At 41.9% G+C, this 18,050-nt stretch overlaps 1 protein-coding gene across 1 annotated transcript in view; it reads left to right on the top strand.

Moving 5' to 3' along the window:
- LOC135539547 (serine/threonine-protein phosphatase 4 regulatory subunit 1-like) overlaps positions 1-17,301 on the top strand; it is a 43,571-nt gene extending 26,270 nt beyond the window's left edge. Inside the window, exons 14-20 of the mRNA XM_064965479.1 lie at positions 3,316-3,501; positions 6,197-6,358; positions 8,301-8,401; positions 12,875-12,995; positions 13,705-13,839; positions 14,424-14,565; positions 15,132-17,301. Of these exons, the coding sequence (XP_064821551.1) occupies positions 3,316-3,501; positions 6,197-6,358; positions 8,301-8,401; positions 12,875-12,995; positions 13,705-13,839; positions 14,424-14,565; positions 15,132-15,277 (993 nt within the window). The 3' untranslated portion in view covers positions 15,278-17,301. The remainder of the gene's footprint in view (positions 1-3,315; positions 3,502-6,196; positions 6,359-8,300; positions 8,402-12,874; positions 12,996-13,704; positions 13,840-14,423; positions 14,566-15,131) is intronic.
- Positions 17,302-18,050: the final 749 nt, after the last annotated feature.

Raw genomic sequence — 18,050 nt, 5'->3', positions numbered from 1 at the left:
ATGGGGTGGAGACATCATGCTTTGGGGCTGTTTTTCTGCAAAGGGACCAGGACGACTGATCCGTGTAAAGGAAAGAATGAATGGGGCCATGTATCGTGAGATTTTGAGTGAAAACCTCCTTCCATCAGCAAGGGCATTGAAGATGAAACGTGGCTGGGTCTTTCAGCATGACAATGATCCCAAACACACCGCCCGGGCAACGAAGGAGTGGCTTCGTAAGAAGCATTTCAAGGTCCTGGAGTGGCCTAGCCAGTCTCCAGATCTCAACCCCATAGAAAATCTTTGGAGGGAGTTGAGAGTCTGTGTTGCCCAGCAACAGCCCCGAAACATCACTGCTCTAGAGGAGATCTGCATGGAGGAATGGTCCAAAATACCAGCAACAGTGTGTGAAAACCTTGTGAAGACTTACAGAAACTGTTTGACCTCTGTCATTGCCAACGAAGGGTATATAACAAAGTATTGAGATACTTATTTTCCACCTTATTTTCCTATAGAGAATCCAATGGGTTAGGAATCAGATTGCAGTTCCTATGGCTTCCACGAGATGTCAACAGTCTTTAGACAGGGTTTCAGGCTTTTATTTTGAAAAGAGATGAGTAAAAAGCCATTTTGGTCAGAGGACAGAGGAAGTATGCAGACCTGATTTGGGTGCGCTCACGTTTGTTATTTTTCCTTTCTATTAAAAACGGAATTGTCCGGGTAAAATATTATTGATTATAAAGACAATAAACAACCTGAGGATTAATTCTAAACATCGTTTGACATGTTTCAATGAACTTTACCGGTACTTTTAGTATGTATTCGTCTGCCTGTTGTGACCGCCTTGGAGCCATTGGATTACTGAACAAAACGTGCCAACAAAACTGAGTTTTTGGGCCATAAAGAGGGACTTTATTGAACAAAACAAACATTTACTGTCAGTTGCACAACACATTTTAAGACAAATTTTCTCCTTTAATTAAGTGAAAAAGTTAAAGATGCCCATGAGTTCACCTTAAGTGCTTCATTCAGTATAGATATCAAAGTAAACAGAATTTGTGGAGGTAAATACTGTAGCTAAACGATGAAAGGTGCACAATCCATGGCTACAAAGCTTGCTTTCCAGCTAGCTGCCTACTCTGTGCTAGCTTGACATGCTAAAAAGTAATAGAAAAAAGTTGAGAAGAAATAACTACAATGTTTTATCTAATGAATCTATTTGTTTCTCCTGTCTTAGATAGAAGTTCTATTTTGCGATCTCAAAATAAATGTGATCTCTTTGAATGAATGTCTCAAGTCTTGAATGAATGTTTTTCCATGTATGAATCTGTTGTTCAATGCATTTCTATGGGCTAATGGCAGTAAGGCAACATTCAATGTTCAATTTTTTGATACCTAAAGGGGTCCTAAAATTCACAATAAATAAATGATCCTCGGTATGACCATCCAAAAACAATTCCATATGCTAGCTTAATAGAACTCTTAAGGATTAACATGATTTTTAAATTACTACCTGATCTCTGCACCCCACACATACAACTATCTTTAAGGTCCCTGAGTCGAGCAGGGAATTTCAAGCACAGATTCAACCACAAAGACCAAAGAGGTTTTCCAATGGTTCGCAAAGAAGGGCACCTGGTCGATGGGTAAAAAGAAAAAAGCAGACATTGAATATTCCTTTGAGCATGGTGCAGATACTGGATTTCTTACACTTTGGATGGTGTATCAAAACACCCAGTCACTACATGGATACAGGCCCCTTCCTAACTCAGTTAACGGAGAGGAAAGAAACCGCTCAGGGACTACACCATGAAGCCAATGGTGGCTTTAAAACAGCTATAGTTTAATAACTGTGATAGGAAATAACTGGGGATGGATCAATATTGTAGTTACAATATTGGGGGATCCTAATAAAATACCAAATACTCCACAATACTAACAAAAATGTGAAAAGAAGCCTGTACAGAATAAAAATATTCCAAAACATGCATCATATTTGCAACAAGGCAAAGAAATTAACTTTTTTGTTCTGAATATACAAAGCATTGTGTTGGATTTTCCCCAAACATAACACATCACTGTGTACCACTCTTCATATTTTCAATCATGATGGTGGCTGCATCATGTTGTGTGTGTATGCTTGTCATCGGCAAGGACTAGGGAGGTTTTAGAGCTAAGCACACACAAATCCTAGAGGAAAACCTGGTTCGGTCTGCTTTCCAACACACTGGGAGACATTCACCTTTCAGCAGGACAATAACCTAAAACACAAGGCCAATTATGCAATAATATACACTGGAGTTGCTTCCACAAGACACCATTGAATTTTCCTAAGTGGCTAAGTTACAGTGTTGACTTAAATCAGCTTGAAAATCTATGGCAAGACTTGAAAATGGCTGTCGAGCAAGGCCAACAACCTACATGACTGAGCTTCAATCCAGGTGTGCAAAGCTCTTAGAGACTAAAGGTGTCCGTCCGCCTGTTTCCCAGCCGAAACAGTTTGGTAGAGTTCATGCATATATTATGACAACATTTTGTTAATTTTTGACTTTGGCTAGTTTTTTTGGAGGGGGGGGGGGTGTTCGGGCACAGAAAACATTCTCTGGAGGCAAGCCGAAGTTTGGAGCCAAACGCCTACGCCCCTTCGTTGGTGATTGTTCAACAGTAGGGATTCTTCAATAAAATCTTGTCATTCAATGAGAGATGACTCATTTTCATTTTTTTATTTTTTATTTATTGAAAAATACTGCACCAAACTTACTTAAATGTAAAATTTGTTGTATACTTATCTAATCAAGATATATTAGTGTTTTTTATTTTATGTCTATTTGTTGACAAAATGACACAACAAACACAACAAAGTGTGGAAAAGAGAAGGGGTGTGTGGTGAGTTTAGAAACAAATAATACTTTTTCAAAAGTTTTATGTATGTGGAATTGTAAAAAAAAAAAAAGCTAGGATAGCTCACTGCAGCTTAACCCCTCAGAAATCGATAGTTGGCTGTCAGCTTGACTTAAACACTTTAGCGCACTGTTCTCTGATTGGCTAAACGGACTCCTCTCAAGTTTTTAGCCAAGATTTGACATGTTGCATTTTGGAAACTCCTCCAGCAGCCGACATGAGATGTCCTAAAACTACACCATTCAGATCAAGCAAACTTTGTTCTAAATCTGCATAGAACGGTCTCGGCTGTTAAATGTGAACCGGGATTTAGTCTGTGTCCGGGAAACCAAACCAGCCTCCTAACATTTTCTACTGACCGCTGCTGTTGCCATGGCTATGATATTGACAGGTTTTAACCACTCCTCTTACTCTTGTCTCTCCCCCCCTCTCCAGAATGTGATTCCCCAGCAGCTGCTGGACCAGTACCTTTCCATGACGGACCCGGCACGGGCCCAGACGGTGGACACAGAGATTGCCAAGCACTGTGCGTTCAGCCTGCCCGGCGTAGCCCTCACCCTGGGCCAACAGAACTGGCACTGCCTCAAGGACACCTACGAGACCCTCGCCACTGACGTACAGGTGTGTGCTTTTTGGGGGCACTCCCATATCTTTATTTTGGGCTATACAGGCAGGGCACTGACCAGGGTTGTGTTCATTAAGCACCAAAACTGACTGAAACAAGAAGGGTACAATTTCTTGTTCAATAAGAAACGCTAATTTTCCGTTGCGAAGCATTTATAAAAATAAAATAAACGTTTTCAGTTGCGTGCCCTAATGAACATGACACAGGACACTGGGTTCTAAAGGCACTGACAGTGGACGGTGTGACCCATTCATTTTCGATGAAGCCTATACAGGGGTGCAATTATATCGAAGCTGAGTGGTCAATGGTGCGCGTGCCTATGAAAATAATAGGATTATATAAAATAGGATGTGGGGAAAATAGGATTCTGCTGTATTTTTAAAGCGGTCGTTATTGAACAATCACAGTAGAAAGCGTAGCCTGCGTGATGATACGTCAGAACGTACCTGTACATCTAACAGCAGGACCAGCTAACTTGCCCGCTAGCTAGCTGGCTAACACTATCAGTTTACAGAGTCACGTTTAACAATAAAACATTTAAAAATGGTTTCTAATCCATTTTTGATTAATAATTTGTGTTGCATGTAAATACAGTTGACGTCGTAAGTTTACACTTATGTTGGAGTCATTAAAACTTGGAACATTTCCAGAAAATGAGGCCTACCTTCAAACTCAGTGCCTCTTTGCTTGACATCATGGGAAAATCTAAAAAAATTGTCGACCACAAGTCTGGTTCATCCTAGGGAGCAATTTCCAAACGTCTGAAGGTACCACGATCATCTGTACAAATAAAAGTTTGCAAGTATAAACACCATGGGACCACGCATCCGCCATACCACTCAGGAAGGAGATGTGTTCTGTCTCCTAGAGATGAACATACTTTGGTGCGAAAAGTGCAAATCAATCCCAGAACAACAGCAAAGGACCTTGTGAAGATGCTGGAGGAAACGGGTACAAAAGTATCTATAGCCACAATAAAACGAGTGCTATATCGACATAACCTGAAAAGCCGCTCAGCAAGGAAGAAGCCACTGCTCCAAAACTGCCATAAAAAGACAGACTACGGGTTGCAACTGCACATGGGGACAAATACCGTACTTTTTGGAGAAATGTCTTCTGGTCTGATGAAACAAAAATAGAACTGTTTGGCCATAATGTCCATGGTTCTGTTTGGAGGAAAAAGGGGGAGGCTTGCAAGCCGAAGAACACCATCTAAACCGTGAAGCACAGGGGTGGCAGCATTATGTTGTGGGGGGTGCTTTTCTGCAGGAGGGACTGGTGCACTTCACAAAAAAAGATGGCATTATGTGGATATATTGAAGCAGCATCTCAAGACATCAGTCAGGAAGTTAGAGCTTGGTAGCAAATGGGACTTCCAAATGAACAATGACACCAAGCATACTTCCAAAGTTGTGGCAAAATGGCTTAAGGACAACAAAGTCAAGGTTTTGCAGTGGCCATCACAAGGCCCTGACCTCAAGCCTATAGAACATTTGTGGGCAGAACTGAAAAAGCTTGTGTGAGCAAGGAGGCCTACAAACTTGACTCAGTTACACCAGCTCTGTCAGGAGGAATTGGCCAAAATTCACCCAACTTGTGGGAAGGCTACCTGACACTTTTGACCCAAGTTAAACAATTGAAAGGCAATGCAACCAAGTACTAATTGAGTGTATGTAAACTTCTTACCCACTGGGAATGTGATGAAAGAAATTAAAGCTTAAATAAATCATTCTCTCTATTCTGACTTTTCACATTCTTAAAATGAAGTGGTGATCCTGACTGACTTAAGATGGGGAGTTTTTACTAGGATTAGATGTCAGGAATTGTGAAAAACTGAGTTTAACCTCTAGCGTCGAGCAATCCCGTATCTGGGAAGGAAATCATAGCCTCAAGCTCATTAGCATAACACAACGTTAACCTCTTGGAACTCTAGGGGCAGTATTTCATTTTTGGATAAAAAAAACGTTCCCATTTTTAAACAAAATATTTTGTCACGAAAAGATGCTCGACTATGCATATAATTGACAGCTTTGGAAAGAAAACACTCTGACGTTTCCAAAACTGCAAAGATATTATCTGTGAGTGCCACAGAACTGATGCTACAGGTGAAACATTATGTACAAAATAAGTTACAAATAACGCAAAAAAAAACACCCACAATAGCACAATTGGTTAAGAGTCTGTAAAACGGCAGCCATCTCCTCCGGCGCCATTCTTTTAATGGTTACTGCTTGGTTTCCAACAAAAATACATACGGATGTTTAAACTTTTATCAGACAGTGAGGTGTGAAAGTGAACTGCACGCCATGTGTTGATATAATCTCATCATTAGAGATTGATGCACTGATACCCAGTATGTACGTTGCTATGCAAATGACAAGTTCAGTGACTGCTTGGTAACTGTGCTCATGATGTAATATGGAGTTATTAGTTTGCAACCAATACAGCTTGTAATTTTCACTTAAAGCTTAACTTCAATTAATTTTGTGAAGAATAGTGGATTGTTAGATTCATTATTCAATGAGTGGTATTGCAGCTTGGCTGAGGTAGGGAGTGGCTGTGTTAGCCTGTGTAGTCATTGACCGAGGCATATCAGCCATTTCCTCAGAGTTTACATGTCATGTGGAAAAGTCTTGTTTTGGTGTAGGGCCAAGCTGATCTTCTGACTTTTTATATTCATTACCACTACAGTGGAAGGTGCGCCGTACACTGGCGTTCTCCATCCACGAGCTGGCGGTGATCCTAGGAGACCAGCTTACGGCGGCCGACCTGGTGCCCATCTTCAACGGCTTCCTCAAGGACCTGGATGAGGTGCGCATCGGCGTGCTCAAACACCTCTATGACTTCCTTAAGGTGAGACCACCATACATGTAACAAGCAAACTGTGAACCGACTCAAAATCATCTATCTACATGTTGGTCCACTTGCTGTGCTGTTTTACTAGCCTGGTCCTAGATCTGTTTGTGCTCTTGTCAACGCCATTCCTCATTGTCAAGCCAAACATTGACAATGAGTTTGTATGGTAGCACAAACAGACTGGAACTTTTAGCTGCCACACAGTTAATCTAGATTGGATTTATACTGAACTAAAAATAAACTCAACAATTTCAAACATTTTACTGAGTGTACAGCTCATATTTTTTTTTTTTTTTTTAAACAAGGTCAGTTGACAGAGAACACATTCTCATTTACAGCAACAACCTGAGGAATAGTTACAGGGGAGTTGAGTGATAAATGAGCCAATTGTAAGCTGGGGATGATTAGGTGACCATATTTTTTAGACCAGAGGAAAGGGTGCCTCCTACTGTCCCTCCAACACCACTTCCTGCAGCATCTGGTTTCCCATTTAGGGACTGACCAGGACCAACCCTGCTTAGCTTCAGAAGCAAGCCAGCAGTGGGATGCAGGGTGGTATGCTAATGGCATATAAGGAAATCAGTCAATTGAAATAGATTAATTAGACCCTAAACTATGGATTTCACATGACTGGAAATACAGGTATGCAGCTGTTAGTCACAGATAACATTTTAAAAAAGTAGGGGTGTGACCACATTTGCCACATGCAGCGCGACACATCTCCTTCACATAGAGTTGATCAGGCCTGTGTAATGTTGTCCCATTCCTCTTCAATGGTTGTGCGAAGATGTTGACTGGAACATGCTGTCATAAACATTGATCCAGAGCACCCCAAACATGCTCAATGAGTGACATGTCTGGTAAGTATACAGGCCATGTAATAACTGGGACATTTTCATCTTCCATTAGTTGTGTACAGATCTTTGCGACATGTGGCTGTGCATTATCATCCTGAAACATGAGGTAATGGTGGCAGATGAATGGTACAACAATGGGCCGCAGGATCTCGTCATTTTATTTCTGTGTATTTTAAATCGCCATCGATAAAATGCTATTTTGTCCGTAGCTTGTGCCTTCCCCATACCATAACCCCACCGCCACCATGAGGCACTCTGTCCACACCGTTGACATCGGCAAACCACTCGCCTACATCACACCAGTTGGCCCTACTGCCAAATTCTTTAAAACGATGTTAGAGGTAGAGAAATGAACATTCAATTCTCTGGCAACAGTTCTGGTTGACATTCCTGTAGCCAGCATACCAATTTCACACTCCCTCAAAACTTGATACGTCTGTGGCATTGTGTTGTGTGACAAAACTGCACATTTTAAAGTGGTATTTTACCCATCAGAAGGTGCACCTGTGTAATGATCATGCTGTTTAATCAGCTTCTTGATATACCACACCTGTCAAGTGGATGGATTATCTTGGCAAAGGAGAAATGCTCACTAACAGGGATGCAAACAAATTTGTTCATGTAATTTGAGAGAAATAAGCTTTTTGTGCGTATGGAACATTTCAGAAACATCTCATGAAACATGAGACCTATAATTTACATGTTGCGTTTTATATTTTTGTTCAGTGTAGATTTAGGTGGCTATCTGATGCACTGCATGATAGTCACCTATTATGTGAGGCATTTGTAGAATGCTGCCTGACTTGACCTGTGTACTTGGTTTATCCGGTTGTCACACAACAGATTGTCTTTCACAATAACAATGTGGTTGGTCTAGAGGTGGAGAGACCTTTGTATTTGTGTCTTTTCACTCTTCAACTGGTTGCCTCCATTTCTTTTGATACATGTGCCTTTTGTCACTAATAAAAGAGAATGTGTTGTCCAGGGGTTTTGTAACGATGAATAGTGCTCACTTTGGTGAGACATGATAACTTGGATCTGTGGTAATTTCAGCTGTCTGTATCTTCTGTCTTGTCTGGCAGTTACTCCATGCTGAGAAGAGGAGAGAGTACCTGTACCAGCTGCAGGAGTTCATGGTGACAGACAACAGCCGCAACTGGAGGTTTAGATACGAGCTGGCCGAGTAAGTCTCCAGTTAATTTAGATCAGGGCCAATCTTTGTCATTCATTTAGGATTGAGTCCTCCATATTTCTCTCTAGAGGGCCCACTTGCCACAAGTCTCTGATGGCATGCACCATTTTAGTAGTCAACTTGCATGGGCCTTTCAATGGCTTAGGGAGGGATCACAGAGTTCCATCCAGCTGCGTCCTCAGAGAATGTGCAGACCAGCTGGCAGGAGTGTGTACGGACATATTCAACCTCTCCCTATCCCTGTCTGTCATCCCCACTGGCTTCAAGATGTCCACCATTGTTCTGGTACCCAAGCAAGCAAAGGTAACTGAACTAAATGACTATTGCCCCGTAGTACTCACTTCTGTCATCATGAAGTGCTCTGAGAGGCTAATCAAGGACCATATCACCTTACCCAACATCCTCCATGTTAAGTAATGTTACTTTCCCTGACAAGAGAAAAAATGTTGCTCAAACAGAAGGGGGAACTAAGTCACTGACAACAACCAAAACAAAACAGGTACTGTTTTAGGAGGGGTTCTGAAAGACAGTTATGGGGGTGTCCACTTAACTAGCAACCACTCCTGGAACCTAAAAGACACCCACCATGAGCACCTACTGAATTTGCCCAAGAAGTGGCAATCAAAAGAAAAACCCACACTAATCGTAGAGAGGAAGCAAACCAAAAAGGTGGCGCAAAACTAAAATCAGGGAAATCGGATAAAGGAATGTTTATCGAGAAATCAAAATAGGGAGAGCCAACTAAAGGTGTTAACCCTTTGCATCTACACTATACAGTGCATTCGGAAAGTATTCAGACTTTCACTTTTTCCACATTTTGTTATGTTACAGCCTTATTCTGAAATGGATTCAATTATGTTTTTCCCCTTCATCAATAATACTCCATAATGACGACACAGTATTCAGACCTCTTTTGCTATGAGACTCAAAAGCATCATGTTTACATTGATCAATCCTTGATGTTTCTACAACTTCACTGGAGTCCACCTGTGGTAAATTCAATTCATTGGACATTATTTGGAAAGGCGCACACCTGTCTATATAAGGTCCCACAGTTGACTGTGTATGTCAGAGCAAAAACCAAGCCATGTGGGGTCGAAGGAATTGTCCGTAGACCTCCAAGACAGGATTGTGTTAAGGCACATATATCTGGTGAAGAGTACCAAACAATATCAGCCGCATTGAAGGTTCCCAAGAACACAGTGGCCTCCCATCATTCTTAAATGGACGACGTTTGACTCCACCGAGACTCTTCCTAGAGCTGGCCGCCCAGCCAAACTGAGCATTCGGAGGAGAAGGGCGTTGGTCAGGGAGGTGACCAAGAACCCAATGGTCACCATGGCAGAGCTCCAGAGTTCCTCTGTGGAGATGGGAGACCCTTCCAGAAGGACAACCATCTCTGCAGCACTCCTCCAATCAGGCCACCAACAGGACAACGACCCTAAGCACACACCCTTAAAAAGTCAAATGATTCTTGAATACTTTCCAAATGCACTGTAAATGCAGCAGCAATACCACCCTGCATCCCACTGCTGGCTTGCTTCTGAAGCTACGCAGGGTTGGTCCTGTTCCGTCCCTGGATGGGAGACCAGTTTTTTCTGGAAGTGGTGTTGGAATGCCAGTAGGAGGCACCCATTCCTCTGGTCTACAAAAAGATTTCAGGGCAGTGATTAGAGACATTGCCCTGTGTAGGGTGACATCTTTAAACTAGTGTCCTGACTCTCTGTGGTTACTAAAGATCCCATGGCACTTATCGTAAGAGGGGTGTTAACCCCAGTGTTCTGGCTAAATTCCCATTCTGGCCTTAACACCATCATGGACACCTAATCATCCCCAGCTTACAATTGGCTCATTCATCCCCCCTCCTCTCCCATGTAACTATTCCCCAGGTCGTTTGTGTAAATGAGAATGTGTTCTCAGTCCACTTAGCTGGTAAAATAAGGTTAAAATAAATAAATAAAAAATCCACTTTGGTATTGTGTGTAGGACAGTGACCAGAAATATAAATGTAATCAATTTTAAATTCAGGCTGGAACAACAACAACATTGTGGAAAAAGTCAAGGGGTGTGAATACTTTCTGAAGGCATTTAACACTGGTCATTGTAACAATGTTTACATACTGTTTTACCCACTTTATATGTATATACTGTATGGCTCATCCTATATACAGTTGAATTCGAAAGTTTACATACACTTATGTTGGCGTCATTAAAACTCGTTTTTCAACCACTCCACAATTTTTTTGTTAACAAACTATAGTTTTGGCAAGTCGGTTAGGACGTCTACTTTGTGCATGACATAAGTCATTTTTCCAACAATTGTTTACAGACAGATTATTTCACTTATATTTCACTGTATCACAATTCCAGTGGGTTAGACGTTTACCTACACTAAGTTGACTGTGCCTTTAAACAGCTTGGAAAATTCCAGAAAATTATGTCATAGCTTTAGAAGCTTCTGATAGGCTAATTGACATCATTTGAGTCAATTGGAGGTGTCTACCTGTGGATGTATTTCAAGGCCTACCTTCAAACTCAGTGCCTCTTTGCTTGGGAAAATCAAAAGAAATCAGCCAAGAACTCAAGTCTGGTTCATCCTGGGGAACGATTTTCAAACACCTGAAGGTACCACGGTCATCTGTACTAACAATAGTACACAAGTATAAACACCATGGGACCACGCAGCCATCATACCGCTCAGGAAGGCGACACGTTCTGTCTCTGAGAGATGAGCGTACTTTGGTGCGAAAAGTGCAAGTCAATCCCAGAACAACAGCAAAGGACCCTGTGAAGATGCTGGAGGAAACAGCTACAAAAGTGTATATATATATATATATATATATATATATATATATATATATATGCACAGTAAAACGAGTCCTATATCGACATAACCTGAAAGGCCACACAGCAAGGAAGAAGCCACTGCTTCATAACTGCCATAAGAAAGCCAGACTACAGTTTGCAACTGCACATGGGGACAAAGATTGTACTTTTTGGAGAAATGTCCTCTAGTCTGATGAAACAAAAATAGAACTGTTTGGCCATAATGACCATTGTTATGTCTGGAGGAAAAGGGGGATGCTTGCAAGCTGAAGAACACCATCCCAACCGTGAAGCAAGGGGGTGGCAGCATTATGTTGTGGGGGTGCTTTGCTGCAGGAGGGACTGGTGCACTTCACAAAATAGATGGCATCATGAGGTAGGGAAATTATGTGGATATATTGAAGCAACATCTCAAGATATCAGTCAGGAAGTTAAAGCTTGGTCGCAAATGGGTCTTCCAAATGAACAATGACACCAAACATACTTCCAAAGTTGTGGCAAAATGGCTTAAGGACAACAAAGTCAAGGTATTGGAGTGGCCATCACAAAGCCCTGACCTCAATCTTATAGAAAATTAGTGGGCAGAACTGAAAAAGCTTGCGTGAGCAAGGAGGCCTACAAACCTGCCTTAGTTACACCAGCTCTATCAGGAGGAATGGGCCAAAATTCACCCAACTTATTGTGGGAAGCTTGTGGAAAGCTACCCAAAACGTTTGACCCAAGTTAAGCAATTGAAAGGCAATGCTATCGAATACTAATTGAGTGTATGTAAACTTCTGACCCACTGGGAATGTGATGAAAGAAATACAAGCTGAAAGAAATAATTCCCTCTGCTATTATTCTGACATTTCACATTCTTAAAATAAAGTGGTGATCCTAGCTGACCTAAGACAGGGAATTTTTACTAGGATTAAATGTCAGGAATTGTGAAGTACTGAGTTTAAATGTATTTGGCTACGGTGTATGTAAACTGCCGACTTCAACTGTAACTACTGCTGTACACACCTTTTCTGTTCATATACTGTCTATACACACCATTTATTTATATTCCGGACTCTGGCATCGCTCTCTCTGATTTATAGTTTTTTGGGGGGATTTTGTGTGTGTGTGTGTTGATATTGTATTGCTGCGCTGTTGGAGTTAGAAACCTAAGGAGTTAGCTCCACCCGTAACAACATCTGCAAATCTGTATACGCAGTCAATGAATTATACTCCTTAGCAGCACGGGATATGGCAGTAAATCACTAACCTAAAAAAAAACAAGAAAACTGACTACTTTTAAAATGGAGAGAGTCCTCCATGGTGCCTGCCTGGTCCCGTAACTGATAGTACTCTTTCCCACTCCATTGCACATTGTCAAGCCAAACATGAAAATGAATGAGTGACAAGGACTTGGTATGATAGCACAAACAGACGGGTAACCTGGCGACGTTCATGCTGTCACAAAAGCAGTCAATGGAAAAGATGGCAGGTGCGCCATCTAACTTTGTGCTCCCAAAACATATAGCAATATTGTTGGGCCTCTTTTGTGGAATGAAGACCTCAGAAAAACAGATTTATTTTTATTTTTAGGATGACCCCTATACATTAGAGCCCGTGTGTGTGTGTTGAACAGAATTTCTCCATATGTGTCCACAGGCAGCTTATCCTGATCATGGAGTTGTACAGCCACTACGATGTGTATGACTACCTCAGACAAATAGCACTGACCCTCTGCTCAGACAAAGTGTCGGAAGTTCGGTGGATCTCTTACAAGCTGGTAGGCATGCCGTTTTGTTCTTGTGTTATTGAAACTGTAACTGTGTTGAATGATCATGATCAGTTTCTTTTTTTTTTATTGAACAACTTAAAGTAGTAATTGTGCTAAATGATATGAAGTAGAAGTAGACCGTTATTATCTCCTCTTAATGCAGTGGCCTGCCTGCCTTTAGAATGGAAAGCACAAATGTTGCTTGTGTCCCAAATGGCACCCTAGTATTCCCTATAGACGGGATAGTGGACATGTGTTGTTGTGATTCTGGATGGCCAGATAACTAGCAACAATGAGAAGAAGCTGCTATGTGGGGAATCGTAGGTGCCTCGTTTCGGTTAGTTTTATCTTGTTCTTGATACCATGCCTTGTTTTGAGGTATTTTGACTGATGTCATATCTATGCTAATATGGCCAAAATTCTCTGGCTAGTTAACCAATAACTAATGATGTATTCGAGAGACAAGTGCTCAGTGTGCAAATGTATTTGTTTTCAATAGACAAAATATAGTTTACATATTGTCAACAATCTAAGCCAACCCTGTCTGTTTTGCCCCATAGTTGCACATGCGTCGGTTTTGTTGCTAAACAACCATCCCGTCTAAAATGCAGTACTTTTGACCAGGGCCCATTAGGCTCTGGTCAAAAGTATTGTACTGCATAGGGAATAAGGTGCCATTTGGGACGAGCCTCTGTCTCATCTGTCTCGTCCATCCTAGGTGGTGGAGATCTTACAGAAGATGTATGCATGCGGAGCCCATGACCTGGGCCTGAACTTCATCAACGAGCTCATCGTCCGCTTCTGCCACTGTCCCAAGTGGGTGGGCCGCCAGGCCTTTGCCTTTATCTGCCAGGTCAGGACAATGTTTTGTTCACGAAATGTCAATATATGAGCATCTGTACGAGCACCATTTCCAATAGCTGCTGCGTTCAGATTTTTTATTGTGAAATTGCATCAGCTGTGCTTGCCATAGCACTATTCTGAAAGAATGCAGGTGTGAAGATTGTATGGCCATGGTTGACTGCTGGGTCATGTTCATTAGGCACCAAATGGAAATACACTGACTGCAACAGGGAGGGACTACCTAGAGCAGGGGTGTCCAACCCTGTTCCTGGAGAGCTACCGTCCTGTAGGTTTTGTTCCAACCCGTTGTAACTAACCTGGTTCAGCGTATCAATCAGTTAATTATTATAATCAGATGTGGTAGATCAGGGTTGGAGTGTGAACCTACAGGATGGTAGCTCTCCAGAAACGGGGTTGGAGAGCCCTGACCTAGAGTCGTCAATAAGAAACTCTAATATTGTTTTCCATTGGAAAATAGTCAAACAAACTATTTAGCATTCCCTAATGAATATGACCCTGCTCTCCATGTGTCATCTGTCTTGTCTCTCTATTTAAGTTGGTTTGTATTAACTCATTCTCCGCTGTGTTCCCCAGGCCATAGTGGAAGAGGACTGTATGCCAATGGACCAGTTTGCCCAGCACCTCCTCCCCAGTCTACTCAGCCTATCGTCGGACCCAGTCGCCAACGTTCGTGTGCTGGTGGCCAAAGCACTGCGTCAGAGTGTGATGGAGAAAGGTAAAGACTGGGTGGTGTAGGATGAAGTTGCCCCTAGATGCTGATGTGTGGTCAGTTAAGCATTTTCCCAATTAATGGTTCAGTTAGGACTGGGGGATGGGAAGCTAAATTGGACGGCTAAATTGGACACTGATGATAGTTGTAGTACGTTTTCTTTCCCAGTGCAACAAATGCATTTCTCGTGGTGTTTTGGCTCCTCCCAAAATGTGTGATACAGTATTTTCCATTATCCAAACGACCAAACCACTTAGAATATTGTTTTCCCTCTCTCTCTTCTGTCGACTATTTGCTCCCTTCATTTTGTTGGTATTGTTTTCCCTCTTCCTCATTGTTCCCTTCTTTCTTTTTTTCATTCTTCATATTTCCCAATTTTCCTACGTTCTTATATTCCTTTTTAATTATGCAAAGTGTGTTGTGGCCATAAAAATATAATTACTCCCCACCGGTCCACTCATTATGGCCTCATTGATTTGAATTGAATGGGGGTACACGTTCTATTTCTAGGGTTGTGAAGCATGTAAAATGTGCTTTACATAAATGCTGACTTTACTTGGCTCTCTCTGCAGCGTACTTTAAAGAGCCAGGCAGTGCCTACTCAGATGAGCTGGAGGAGACTGTGATGGCCCTGCAGGCGGACAAGGACCGAGACGTACGCTTCTTTGCCAGCCAGGATCCCAACATGGCCCTTATGGACACGGCTGCCTTAATCTAGACCCAGCCAGCCAGCTCCGCGCGCACAAAACAACTATCACCAGCAGCACTGATACCACTCAAACATACATGCATATACTTACATACATACAATCATTCATGTTCTCTCTCTCTCTCAAACATACACACACAATCATACATGCACACTCATGTGAATACTGACATACATAAATGCATGCTCACCAACACACACACACACACACACACACACGTACAGATGCACATACCCAAGTGTTTGCACATACACATCATGTGAAACAAGCACTCTAATCTCTGGGACTCCTCCCATTAGAGAACAATGAACAGGGATTGGGGGGCAAGATGGAGCCCACTGTAGTAGCAAACAGTGTGACACCTCTTCCGGGACTCAAATTCTCCTCCTACCCACATTAGCATCCTAAGACTGAGACCCTGTAATCACAGACCACTTGTCGCTAAACCCGACAAGCATTCTCTCTCTCCAAAGCTAATAGTACATTTGTGATAATTGTGTGTTTGATTTCTATTTCCCGCTTTTCTCTGTGGATTTCTAAACAACTACAAAACGACAACTGACAACCTGATTATTCTGATGTGCGCTTAAACTCAGGGGGACTCGGTCTGAAAACGGCAACTAGTTAAGCTAAACCAGCCACTGCAAAATGGCGTTGGATCCCAGGTGGAAATCAACCCTCTGAGCGGCTCGGCTCTTGTCCCATCGTCGCTTCACCTCCACCCCTCCGTGTCCAGGCGGCTCTCTCAGGTCCTTTTGACTCATCTCGGTTTATCTCTTTCTTCCTCTCTCTTCATCTTGTCTTCATGGGCCACTGTAACCACTACTTCTCAGGAGAAGGAACAACTGCATCACTCGGCACTCCTAAGTCATATTGGACACTTTATTGGCAGAACAAAAGATCATAATGAACTCATGACTTCTTCCCCCTCTGTGTTTACCATGCCAATAATGTGTCCCATTTTTGGCAGAGACCAATGAAATGCCTCTGTCCGGACATGACTTAGGACAGTTTTGTCGTGGAAGTGGAGTTTGGGGCTTTTAGAATTGGGTGCAATGTTTTACAATGTTTCAGATATAAATATAATGTGTGGACATACATGAGAGAAATGCTTACACAATGCATCACAATCTGTACATTATATAAGGTTGCTGTCCCTGAAAAAGCCTCTGGTGTCAGCTGGACTTGCAAGTCCTTGGCTGCATCCCAAATGACTTGCAGAAAAAGAGAATTGATAGCACAATGTTGGTTATGCATGTGTTTTTTTCAATGGTTGAAAAGGTTAAAGCCCTGTGAAGCGCTCCCCCTTATCCACTTCCACATTGTGGACTCCAATCCCATTTTGGTCGACACCATGATAGCAAATTTATGGTCAAATGGTAGCTTTTTCGGTAAGTCGGACCACTGACCACAATTGTACAGTATAGGAATGGTTGTGCACCCAGGGTTTGTGTTCCAAGATGCTCTGACCGTTATGTACGTTCGAGAAGAAGTAACTTCCAAACATTGGCAAGCATTGTATAGCTCAACCAATGGAGCCAGTTTTTTTGAGGACCCAAGGCCAGTTTTAGGGGTTTCTGTAGAGACATGAGTGTGAATATAATGGGAGCAGTCACCAAGTCACTTTTGTAGTAGTTTGAATCTATTTTTTTTTTCTCTCCTGTGTTCATGGCAACTGATTTTTGACCATAGACACGACTTGAGAACTTAAACTGATTTTGGTGTGGCGTGCATCACACGTCTCTCTTCCATGTTATGGAATAGTTCACTGCGCTATCGCAGTAGCCTACCTAACTCATCTCATCTGTCTGCAATTTGTGCCCATCTTGTTTTTTTTATGTGGTAGAACTGTTAATATATGCATTTTATGAAATGTATTTTTATTTTCAATTATGTACCATTGTTCAAAGATTTTATATCCTAACTTTGCAATTCAACCTTTGTAATATTCAATGGTTTCTTTTAAAGACGTTTTATGTATTGTTATTTTTAGTATTCTGTAATTAAAATGATAATATAAATCAGAAAAATCCAGATGTGGAATGTGTAGCCTGACTCCAAACGAAGAATCAGTTGACCTTAAAACAATGTTTTTCAACTACGAGGCTGTGTTATTGTTGCGCATCCACAAAATGGATGAGGGGTGTGATTACGGCTTGCAATTCAAGGCATTCTTGCTGTTGGGCGTTTCTGCATCTGCAGGAACCCCCTCTATACTTCTGTATGCTGGTAAAGTGGAACGTACCAACGCGTTCTAAACCACTCTGGTGACAAACAAAAACGTTGCCCTGTCTTCAACTATCCACATTTGGCTGCTTTGCTACCACTTGTGCAATCTTCCCAATGTTTTCATTTTTTGGTTTTTTCTAAGGACACAAACGGAGGCAGTGAGAACCTATTCAAGTAAATATTTATATGTAAAACAAATATTGCATTAGCTACAGTAGTGTGAATGCTAACTCAAATTAGCTGCTAGCACAGGTAGCTAACGTTGGCTAGCTAAACCCAAGTTAAAATACCGCTCCATTGCCACACAGAACAAAAATATTTCAATTTTAGGACATCCCTACCCTAAACCCTAACTTTAACCCCTATCCTTACCGTAAACATTGTAAATGTCAACTTACTATGGAGTTGGTCCCCCTTTCCTGCAACAACAGCCTCCACTCTTCTGGGAAGGCTTTCGACTAGATGTTGGAACATTACTGCGGGTACTTATTTCCATTCAGCCACAGCATTAGTGAGGTTGGGCACGGATGTTGGGCGATTAGGCCTGGCTTA

The sequence above is a fragment of the Oncorhynchus masou genome, chromosome 5, assembly GCF_036934945.1.
Source record: "Oncorhynchus masou masou isolate Uvic2021 chromosome 5, UVic_Omas_1.1, whole genome shotgun sequence".
NCBI classification, from domain to species: domain Eukaryota; kingdom Metazoa; phylum Chordata; class Actinopteri; order Salmoniformes; family Salmonidae; genus Oncorhynchus; species Oncorhynchus masou.
Note: the sequence above shows the minus strand (reverse complement) of the source record. Positions and strands in the feature narration are given on the sequence as shown.